The sequence below is a fragment of the Sinohyriopsis cumingii genome, chromosome 1 (assembly GCF_028554795.1).
Source record: "Sinohyriopsis cumingii isolate HCF-2022 chromosome 1, ASM2855479v2, whole genome shotgun sequence".
Lineage (NCBI taxonomy): Eukaryota > Metazoa > Mollusca > Bivalvia > Unionida > Unionidae > Sinohyriopsis > Sinohyriopsis cumingii.
The window spans coordinates 151037433-151050062 of record NC_142961.1 but is presented as its reverse complement, the minus strand read 5'-3'; the positions used below and the strand labels follow the sequence as shown (position 1 = coordinate 151050062).

Here is a 12630-nt window from a genome sequence, read left to right as displayed (position 1 = left end):
TTAAAATAAAATAAGAAAAAAATTTAAAAAGTCAATCAGGTTATAAAGCAGAAATGAACTCAGTTTTGTACATACAATGTTACATTACAATAGCATGTAATGAAATTTTTTAAAAAAGTCAAACAAACAAACAAATTAAATATACATAACACTTCCCTCATAAAGAAAAAGAAAGATTTACATAATAAAGCTTTATTTTTACAATTAGTCAAATATACATGTGGTAAAAAAACATAGGATGAAATCTTATGAATGACACAAATTATATATGAAACAATATGTTTCTATACGTGTGAAAGAACATCTGCTACTAAATTGTATTTTCCCTTGATGTGTCTGATGTCAGTAATATATTCCTGCAACAGCAACACCTTAATAATCTGATTTTTGTTTTTCATCTTGCCGGTGAAAGTAAGGGGGTTGTGATCACTAAACACAATAATTGGAGAAGTAGCTGAACTAATGTAGACTTCAAAGTGTTGTAATGCCAGTATCAAAGCCAAACATTCATTCTTGATTGTGGAATAATTTCTCTGGTGCTTATTTAATTTTTTAGAAAAATAGCACACTGGATGATCTTCACCATTTTAGTCTTTTTGGACAAGGTCAAGTCCAGCAGACAATGTTACATTACAATAGCATGTAATTAAATAAAAAATGTAAAAAAACTAACAAACAAACAATTAAATTAAATATGCATAACAACTCTTTTGGAGCATCTGAAGATAGGGCATTTTGTGACAAGATGGAATCACAACTTTCTCTGCAGTCCTTGACCCAGAAACCCAAGCAGTGGATACTTTCTCAATAAGTTTAGATTGGTTTGGAGCCTTTGCCTACGACCACAACCCCTATGGTCTTTACTAAAAATAAAACAGAAATTCAGAGGTTACAACTGCAAACTGATTCTTATGTCCCTCTCAGATGGTAAACTAATCATACGGCCATGGTCAGAGGTATTATGTCCTTGTCCGAACGTTTTCCTCCTTTATGCCAGGCTCTTGTTGAGTGTCTCGGTGAAGAAAGGAATTTGAGCCATCAGGTATGGAGAGGATCTCTTGAGCTAGAAAGCCCTCCACATTGAAGGCATATGAGGGAAAGTGTTCAGGGACTGGTACAAAGTCAACAACATTGTTCCTATGAGTGCCTCCATCCCACAACTGGCTAATTTCTTTCTCTTTCTGTTAGAGGATAAATCTTTAGCCCCAGTTGCTGCCAAAGGCTACAGTTTTATGAGTTTTAACACTTCATGCTTCAGGCAGAGGAGATATTGGTTATGATAAAAGATCCACCAGACCAGCTAGCCAATTTTGACATGGATGGGTCAAAATCCCTCGTGCTATTTCTAAATGAACACCTCATGAGTTTTGACATGGTTCAGTTCAGATCAGTTAGATCCTTATGCCAGATTCTTATTGAAGCTACTATCATTCAATATGTGCTTTCCAATTGCCTTAGCTTTTGCATGTTGGATGAGCTAGGTATAATCCCTTTCAGTGGACCTGAACCATCTCCAGTTCATATCAGATGGTTCCATGGTAATAATGATTAAACCAGGCTTTGTACATAAGAGTAAGCATAGCATTAGAGTCGTCTCATGCTTCCTCTTTTCCATAGATATGCTGATAGACACAGCCATGCAAGACCCATCATCTACCCTCAAGCATTATTTGTGGTGCTCAGAAAAATGTGGAACAAGGAAGCCCCTCCTTCTTCCACTGAAGTTCACAAAAGAAGATATAACTACTCAAGCCCCATCATTGTGGCGGAAGTGGGCTATGTTTTGCGTACTCTGAAGTTTCAAAAGATCAGTTACTCATGAAGATTTCAGTTTGTGAAATCAGAGTGATCTCTGCAAGCCTCTGTTTCAAACATAATGTTTTTATTCCAAGACATAATAGAAGCAGTTCGCTGGCATGCAGTGTCAACCTTCTTGGGTTTTTATCTTCAGGATCTAGCTTCACAGTGATTAAGTTTTGATTCTGATGGATCTAGTGCCCAGAAGACAAACAGACCCAGATGATATGAGCACAACTGTCTCATGGGCAGTAGTTGCTGGTTTCATCCAGAAAATGTATAAGTAAAAAGATCGTAGCTGTGTTTAGTTGTCATGTATCAGGAGACCATTTGTGCTGCTCTCAGATTCAGAGAGTGGGCAATCTTTCATATAGGTTAGGGGTGCACAACCCCCAGTGAGCAAACCTGTTCTGTACAGCCCTCAGGGCAAATTAAAACAAAGACAGAAATCTGGCCCATGAACAGTAATTATATTGAAGAAATTTGTGTTTGCAGCCCTCGAGTGGTCGTAGAAAATGCAATCTGGCACTTGGCCGATAAAGGTTGTGCACTCCTGATAAGGGGGATCCAGTCATTCCTTTCTTGAAGGGTTCCTTTGATAGAGATTTCATACTCAGCATTCCCTCCTTCTGTTACCCATTCTCCTAACATCAACATGACCAGGGAATGTATCCAAAGGAGAAAGTAATTCTTTTTATAGAAAATTATATTCAACCAAGAATATGTACCCAATCACATAATAAAACTCTCCCAACCTCCTCACTAATTGAATCCCTCCAATTTAAACTGGCACCTCATTTTTTCAGGCAGGCTAAATTAAGGTGGTGGCACAGTTTATTGGTTAATGCATTCTTGGAGAAATATAATTTATTTCAAAATTGCTTTCCAAATCTCTACTACTTAAAACAGCTTCTCACCATGTAATGCATGGTATTGCATCAGCACATAGAAGACATTAAAACAAACAAAACTGAAATCTTGGACCAGGTTAGCACCAAAGGAAAAGATGAAATTAACATAACTAATATTTATTATCACCCACCAGATATTATTTTCTGAGCTAGCTCACTGTCGGACTTGACCAAACATGTCTACTAGACATATGATTTGCTGCATGAAACTGGTTCCTGCAAAATTGTTGCTTACTCCTCTTTGCAGTATTTTCAGAGTGAAAAGTTAACACTAAGAATATTGAGTAATTTGCATGTATAGCTTGCAGAAATTCTGTACACGACTAAGAATGACTGTCATTTATGCAGTGACTGGTTCTGTACACCTACTGGTGCATTTCCTCTAAGTGTTGTGTATTTTCCACATTTTACCTCTGCTGTTTAAAAAAATATACATTTTTAAATCATAAGAAAAACATAATGTTGTAGGTTAAAATTTTATATGAAATTTGATGAGAAAATATATTCTTTAAAACAAATGATTGAGAAGAGAAATAGTTAATAAATAATTGGCAATACTAAAACATAAATAACAGCAATTTCTGCAATGGAAAACTATGCATTTTCGAATACTAAGTTTATTAAATATCTAAACGATTTCTTAAGATTCAGATTAAATAAAATACTGAATTTTATTTTGGAAAAATGTCTGGCAAGAAAAAATAATTCAGGAACCCTGCTTCAAATATATAACTACTTTGCAGAAAATAGGTTTCGATGTCCTCTGATGTGTAGGCACAGGCCTGCATATTGTTAGAATAAATTAGATGTAGAATTGTGGAATAAAATGGATGGACCTAAAATCAGCAACATACTTATCAATTAAAATCAATAAACTCCTTTTAGTTGTATTTGACAGTCACACCCTATCTAAAGAAGTTGATTTTGTGGGATTTTTGTTCTGGGAAATGCTCCATATTTTTCTGTTTCATAATCCGATAATGGAAGTAAATGTGATAACTTCTAGTGTGCATTAACATTGCAGTTAGTAACCTCTAGTGTGCATTAACATTGTAATTATTGGATACAGTATATTGGCATGTTGCTTTTCTTTAGATTTAATATAATGTAGTTCTGTTGATACCAGGGTGTCAATGCCGCAGTAGTGGGTATGTCTGCTGTACAGAAGGCTGCTAAAATGGCAGAAGCTGGGTGTGCAGCTAAAGCAAAGGCTCACTTGTAAGTACATCTTTTTTCTCAAAACTCCCATAAGTATTTGTTTATTTACCCCTAATAACTGAAAAACTTGTGACGGTAAAAGGTCAGTATGTGTAACTATATTTTGTATAGGAAAGCTAAGTATTATTGTTATTGATCTTGTTAAAGAGGTTTTCAACACAGCCAACATAATTTTGATCCTTTGTTTTTCTTTTATACCATATTTGAGTTAAATTCGTACAATCTATCATATTGGTAAGAACCATTCACATTGCTGATAATAAAGCAGACTTAGCAGGAGGGAGCATATTTTTACACAGGAATATTTCTAAGGTGAAATACTCAGATAAATCCTTCTACATTCCTATGATGTTTTGTCTTCATGTAAGCATTAAGATGGGCAAAATAAATCTGTTTAATACTCAAAAAGATCCTTCTTCATTCCTGTGTTTTGTCTTCATGTAAGCATTAAAAATGGTGAGCTATGTATGTGTAATACTCAAACATCCTTCTCAGTTTCTAATATCTTGTCTTCCTGTTGTAAAACAAAGAAATGCATTTATTTTGGCATCATAGATGAAAAATATGACAGAAAAAATTAATACAGTGATAGAAAAAGTGAATACGGTGTAAATAAGATATTTAAGTGATTTTTAAGACTATTGTGCTTCAAAAGGATATTCTTTAGAAAACAAGTCATCTGTTTTCCTGTATAAAAAAATACAAAAAACAACTCCACATTCAATTTTGAATCATACATTATACAAACCATTGTTGAAAAATATAGATTAAATGAGTTACTTAAGTGATCTTGAAAGAGATGTATGTGAGGTGGGCTATATGACAGAGGGGGAGGGGGGCTCAAGGGAGGAAATTAGGAACAGGCAAGCGCATAAGAGAAAGAATGGAGAAATTTGGGGGTTGAGTTAGATTGATTCCCCAACTCTTTAAAGCTGGAAACACTGATCAGAGCTGAAATAAGCAAGGAAAAATAACAGGGATAAAAACAATTAAATTGCAGATTTATTGTCAGACCTATTACATTGTTTAGATGAGAAATGGTTGACATTGTAATGAAAGGAAATAAGAACAAAACATGTCTTGACAGGTGTAATTGAATTAATGTATATAAATTTGCTATAGAGTGTCAGTTCAGAAGATGATGTCCCGAGGAGCTAAAACATCTCAGCAGATTGAGGAGGTGTACTCTTTCAATGCAGAAAACAGGGAACTGAGAGAAGAATTGGACAGGGCTTTGGAAAAGAGGGTGAGGAAAAGTCATTTTAGTTTCAATTCAGTGAAAACTTATAAAATTTAGACTAATTATAATAAAATTTAGACTAATTATACAAGTTTTAACAATCTGTATCATGTGGTCTAATATGTTCCCATACAGACATTGACATAAGATGGTCTTTGAGTTGATGGAAGCTAAAGTTCAGAGAAAACCACCAACCTTAAATTGGTGACCAGACAGTTTTACATGTGCGGAAACCAATATAGAAGCTAGGACCACACAGTGTAGAGCATGCATATTACTACAACACAATCCATGATCTTGTTTCATCACTTGCCCTTTCCACTGTATATCTGTCTTATATAATGTAAATTTGCAGTTACATAGTGTGTCTTTGTGTGGGATAGAGAGGGTAAACAGTTTCTTAGCATAATTACATAATTTATGCACATACTTGCACATTTTTCTGTTTCACAATGATAATATTAATCCACCAAATAATAAGTAATTATGAAGTTGAATTTTGTATATAAAGGTTACGTAACATTATTTTTTCTATAAGAATTTTTTTCTGTAAGAATTACTTTTATTACTGTAACTAATCAACTGATATATAGCATTTATCAACCTGATGACTTTTGCATGAATGCCAAATCTGAGTCTGACATGCAACAGGAACCATTTCTCTTCAACCTGTGATAATTTTGTCTTACAATCAGTATAAATGAGACAAAGGTTATGCACCAACCGGCACCAGGAAAGCATTACATAGCACCTACCATCGCAGTAAGTGGTCAAAACCATGTGGTGCGTAAAAGTTCACCTAGCTTGTCAGCACACTGTCATGTGCAGTCCACAGTGATGTTGAAACCAATGCCAGAATTGCTAAAGCAAGTGTGGCCTTTGGCAGACTACATGTAAATGTGTGAATGCTGAGGTATCAGTCTACAAACAAAGCAAGTGTTGCCTTTGGCAGACTACATGTAAATGTGTGAATGATGAGGTATCAGTCTACAAAGCAAGTGTGGCCTTTGGCAGACTACATGTAAATGTGTGAATGCTGAGGTATCAGTCTACAAAGCAAGTGTGGCCTTTGGCAGACTACATGTAAATGTGTGAATGCTGAGGTATCAGTCTACAAAGCAAGTGTGGCCTTTTGGCAGACTACATGTAAATGTGTGAATGATGAGGTATCAGTCTACAAACAAAGCTGACCCTGCCTAATGCTTGTGAAACATTGCCAAGAAGCTGAACCATTTTCAAATAGGCATCCTGAAGAAACTGATCAGGATAAGATGGCAGGTCAAGGTCTCGGGTACTGAGGTTTTCACAAAGAGGCACTCCATGCATCCACACTCTGCTGATGAAACCACAGTTGAGATTGGCAGGCCATGTCACCATCTTTCATGATTAGCTGTAGTAAGGAAAGTGATCTTAGGTTGTTCAGAAAAAATGTTTCAAAGATTCGCTTAAGTCACCCTTGAAACACATCAACATCAACCCTTTGTCTTGAGAAGGTCATGCACAGGTGATAACTCCAGCGGCAGTAGTCTCATCCATACTGGAGCTACAGAATTTGAACCTGTGGGAATTGCAGAGACAGGGCAGAAGTGAAAGTAGGACAAGTCTCAGATCTGCAGCACATCCTTTATTAATAAAGCAAACCCAAGCTTCATCTCGTTTCAAGTGTGCCACAAACAGTTCAGAACACAAATCGGCCTTATCAGTCACTCATATACCCACAGAAACCATGTTAGAGATGTCGAGGTCATCTGCAAACTCGAAGGATGAACAACAAAAGCAATAGCAAAATGAACTACACTACATTACAAAAATAACAATTCCCAGTGATACAGTTGAGAATTATCAATGTTATATGCAAGAAGCATTATCAGGGATAAGACAATATTTGCCATATTAAAGAAATTGTTTGAATAATATAACTAACAAGACACAAATCAATTTTGATGAATATCAATGGAAAAGAGAATATTAACTATTTCATCTTGCACATCTTTGTATATTCAAATCTGACATAACTCTGATTTTTGTGTCCAAGTGAACCTTGTCCATGGTATAAAAGAATCTTATATGTTCATGAGACATTAACAGTTGGTTAGTTTGTATTTTTTGTAAGGTTTTGTCAATTTCTTTGCACAAGCAATACATTTTTAATCTTGTACATGTGACATTTTCTTTGTACCATCAAGGCTAACTTGTTGAGGATGACCTTACATTATTATTTGGAATTTGTCAGTCCAACAAAAAAATAATCAAAACTATTCTGGCCTCCCCCGATGGAACAGATTAAATGTTTTAAAAATGCTGGTTCCAGGACTGCTGATTATTATTAAATGCTTTTAGTCCTGTTTTAGTGTTTTTTGTGAAAATTATTATTCATGCACCTCTGAAATTCGATAGAAATACATGCAATATACCTTTCTCCATTTTATCAAGGTTGGCCAGTTTATCAAAATCCCAAATTTGAATTTTGCAGTAATTTGAAATAATTCAGCAAAAACAAATGTTAGAGGCCAGTAACAGCCAATAATGCCTCTGCACATTTGGAAATTGTACCAAGGATCTCTCCATAACACGTTTGTTTTCACTGGTATCTTAAAAATAAGATAATCCCAACTTTGTACAGTTGTAAAATGTTTGCAGTTTCTTGGAACCATTCTTTGTAAATGTTGTAATTAAAAATTGTAATTTTCTATCCAAGTACAAATTTTGTGCTCAAGGTGTCATGAAGCTCATTATCTTTTAAAGTGACCTATAACAATAGCAAAAAGTTTCAAATGTAACAGGATACCAAATAATACATTTATTTTTGTACTTTTTCAGAACTTTGTTGTAGATGATGAATTCAGCAGTGCCATTTCGAAGAATTTATATTTGTCCAAACTTGAAAGATACAAGGGGTCCTCATCTGATAAAAAGTCATTTTTGGCTTTAAAAGCCAGAAAAACTCATTCCCAGGAATCCAAATCCCAGTACTATGACTATGTGTGTTAAAAACAGTGGGACTGTTTTCGACCAACATTGCTCCCTTTACATTGTTTATAGAAGAAATACAAGTGACATAGGTTATGAATGAGAGCTTTATACTGTGTGAGGTGCCAGCAAGAATTGGATATTTGATGATGATAAATAATATTGTGATTGGCTCTTATAAGCCGCAAACTTAAACTGTTGTGAAATAATTACATGAGTACCATGAATAGTACATTATATGCCTGCCCCATATTTAATAATCCCCTTTTTAGATAACTTACATTTTTCATCACCATAGATGGGAGTTATTGTGCAAAAGCCATTTTCCTTCTTTCAAGCACAGCAACCTTGACCTTTTAGCATGAAATCCATAGGGTTTTTCAAGGGTATCTCAAGTGCAAACAATCAGCTAAGTTTGGTTTACCTGGTTCTTATTGCGCTGCCTTCCTTAAAAACTCGGATGGTATAATTTTTAAGAATTTTTCAAACTTAGTTCTGAGAAGTCTTGCAAATAAATGTCATTATGCTTTTTATGATAAATGTTTTGTTCCAAAACACAAATGGCAGAATAGGAGGAATTTATCCATTGTCATAGTCTCTTGGATGCCATTGATGACCTAAATGTAAAATTATTAACAACTCTTTGGAAGGCCCAAAGCCCATGTACCTAATTTCTTTAGCCCTTTTAGACCCAACATTAGTAGGTCTGGAAGTAAGGCCCAATTATAGTTAAGGGACCCTTATTTGAAGACCCATTGCCTAATTCCTTTAGACACTAAATTCAGTCTAGAAAAAAGTGCCAGCATAACATCTCCCGAAGTTGCAAAGCAATGCTTATGAACATAGTTGATTATTTTTGCACATAAAGCTAGGTTTATTTCTTAAAAAATTAATTAAGGTTACAGAAACTCATTTCTCATAAAATATTTAGTTGGGATATCTTTAATAATTAACCCACTCCCTACATTTTGACACATTTGTCAGGCTGTCTCCTTGGACATTGGAGAAATACTGTAATACTGTAGAATCAGTTACAAAAAACTTACCATTGAACATGACATTTTTCAGATAAAAAGGATATTTGTGGACTGGAAATCATTACCTCAGGATGTTATTGTGCTGTGAACTATGGGAGAGATTTGACACAGAATGATGTAGTTGCAATTTCTAATTATTAAATAATGAAAAGCAACATGCTCACTATGTCCACTGCAAAGATCAGACTTTATTGATGCAAGCTTTCCTTCCATTCATGCAAGTTAGCACTTTCTTGGTTAAGATTACCAAACACATTCAACATACTAAGTATATTCACCCTGTATAAACAACCCTACCATACTTTTTGAAAGTTTTCATATAATCGGCATAATTTACTGAGATTTGTTGTTCAAAGATTCTGGTGGAAAATAAATTTTGTTTATAGATTTTAAGTTTTTCATATGAACATTTTTAATTTAGAAATATCCTTTCTTGTACATATACATACACTGAAGAAGGTAGATTTTACTTGTATAATGCATGTAGAAGTGATTGCCTCTGAAATAACTGGTTGGACCAGATATGAAAAGTGTCAACCCAGTGTTGGACAGGTCATCCTTGTCCAAAGATTGGTAATGCCTTCTTTTGTGTATACTGCAAACATTTTTCCCACCATGTACTTGTAGCAAAGGTGTACGAGTTTCTATCATTTTTAGTTTTTTATGTAACCACTTTCTTTTAGACCCGCTAATAATATTGAATTTTTACTTTATACGATACCGGTTTGTGGCATACTTATTTCCTCTGAATGCCATATATGCATAATACTTACGGGACATTCATACACATGAACCATTATGCAATGTTGCCCAGTGGTAGGTAATATAAATAAATATAGATTGATTTGCCTTTGGGTGACAAATTTTTTTTTTTTCTTCATTTATTTTATTTACCCATTTTTCATGCCTTTTAACATTACTTACAATATTTTTCACAGAATTTTGCCTTCGGGTACAGTAATAACTCTTACATGTTTTTCTCTTTACAAAGATGTCATCGGAAGAAACCAAATTATTTGCTGTCTCTTGCTTGTATATTTGCTTGTATATTGCATGTGAACTGACCTATTTTCTATCAAATCTGGAATAGTATCACTCCAAATCTAGAACTTGATGAGTTTCTTAAATGAAATTGTGGCTATTATGTTGGTGAAGCTCAAGGATTAAACTTATGTGGACAAATGAAAACATCTGAAAATTGACATTAACGAAGACCGGTATCCGCTATTACAGCTATCTTTGCTTTTGTTGGTAACTTCAATGACATTGCTTTTGTACATGCAGATTCTTCATAGTACTGTTTTTTTCTTCTTCTAAATGCATTAATTATAATGTCTTCATGTACACTAGTGATAATGTCTCTATCCAACAGAAACTGTGAGCATTTTGAATCTCATTTAATTTTCATAATATAAACATGTTGGAAGACCTATTATCTTGATCCACAAACTATTATCAAGCATTATAGAGAGCTATAGATCGTTAATTAGGGCAAGATTAATAAAAAAAATTAAAGGTAGAATCTGTTAAACATTTAGATTTTTACTCTTCACTTCTGACCTCAGCTGACCTAGCTAAAACTGGAGGGGAGGGGGTTTGATTTGATTGATTGGAGATGTCTACAAGAATGAATTTTCCAGCATCATGGGTGTTTATTGTATTAAGTCGAACAAAACAGGTTATGACATTTAGAATGAAGACTGACATGCATGTAGAAATATGTTATACTGGCTGTTGTTACGGTCTCTTTTTCATGGTGTAGGTGAGTGGAGGGTCAGTTCTACAGCTTTACCAAACAACTTTGTATGTATACCTTTATGATTAAAAATGTTAAATATTTGCTTTTTGAGCCATACATGCTTCTCCCAGGAGCAATCCAGTCAAACAAAAACAAATTAATAAATTTGCATTACTGGTTCAGAAGGAATCTTTTTTAAATTTGAAAAATTACAACTTGTTTGTATGGGAATTATTTCTTGTTGTGGTTTTCAAAATGGGTTTTTTAGTTCCTATTATTTAACATTTTGCTTTTTAATATTGCATGCGTCTTTTTATACACATAAGTTCCATGACTGGGAAAATTTTATGAATGCTGTTAGAAAATGGCCATATTGAGGTATTGTTTCCTGACCTGTTTCAAATGCACTCAAGACTATATCTAAAGTCACTCAGGGATTGATGTTGATATGTCAGAAATACACACTCGATACAGTAATCACTATACTAAATCTTGAGACAACTAGTTTTAATTTTTTTTTTACTTCCATTAAATTTTTTGACAGAAATCAATTATTTCATTAATTGTGGCACAAAAAACATTTCTCATTACTCACGGTAAATATACCCTATAAAACTAGATAGGTGCTACTAACAAGAACGTTTTCCAAATTTTCGGTACTAATAGCAATTGTGATGGTTTACAGTTGTATTTTCCAGTTTATGAAGTTGAACTTTCAGTACATATCTTTGTATAAATACATTTTTTCATGGTTATTGAAAATGTAATTTTATTATGTTCTCTAGTTTACATTTTTATGCCATCTTGTCTTGTACAACTCCAAAATGGTTTTCATGATGTATATATTTCATTTATATTTCCTTTTGATATTTTTGTGAATTCACTTATTGCTGAAAAATGAATTTCCTATGAGTCTTTTTAACAAATTTGTGATACATGAGGCTCATACATGCATAAATGTTTAAATAAACACTTATTTGTTTTCACGGACTCTTGTTTACTTCAGCAGAAGGGTGATGACTTTTTATCTAGCCCATTCACCAATACCATTACTCAGGCACACATAGCACAGGGTATTTTCTTCATCAATAATAATCAGTTTTCAATATTAAATAACTGAGAAATGTACCACTTCTATCTGATCTATGAGAAATGTACCACTTCTATCTGATCTATGAGAAATGTACCACTTCTATCTGATCTATGAGAAATGTACCTTTTCTCTGGCACTCATGGCAGAGGGTATGAGATGGACATTTTTCTCCCCATTAATAAAATAAATCACTTTCCCACATAAAATTACCTAGAAATGTGTCCCTTATGTGCATGTTTTCCTGGCATTTGAACACAAGAACATTATATGGAAGTATGGCTCACTGACACATAAAACTGCCCCTGCCTCAAATGGCAGCTGTTAGCACCAAAAGTACTCAGCAGTTTCACAGGAAATAGTGCTCAGTTTGCATTGACAAGAGTTATCGACTATTTTGCCCATAATCAAGTTTGCGCCCCACATCATTTCATACACGAGATGTTTCATCTTCCCTTCCCCCAATCAACAAAGAATTTAAATTTCAGTACAATGAAAAATGACAATGTTACCAATGATAGAATAATTTTCTATGGTCAATTCATTTTAACTGTTTGTATATTTGTGATTTATTTACTCTATTACCAGTAACATGAATGATATAATTAAGTTCAAGCTTGATAGAATCC

The 12630-nt window shown here is 34.2% G+C and overlaps 1 protein-coding gene across 2 annotated transcripts in view; it reads left to right on the top strand.

Annotated features, from left to right (window-relative positions):
• Positions 1-11894, top strand: part of LOC149808156 (circularly permutated Ras protein 1-like) — a 60718-nt gene extending 48824 nt beyond the window's left edge. For both annotated transcript variants that reach the window (XM_089973968.1, XM_089973976.1), the window contains exons 14-16: positions 3835-3926; positions 5049-5172; positions 7987-11894. In XM_089973968.1, the coding sequence (XP_089830094.1) occupies positions 3835-3926; positions 5049-5172; positions 7987-8157 (387 nt within the window). In that variant the 3' untranslated portion in view covers positions 8158-11894. The remainder of the gene's footprint in view (positions 1-3834; positions 3927-5048; positions 5173-7986) is intronic.
• The last annotated feature ends 736 nt before the right edge of the window (positions 11895-12630 follow it).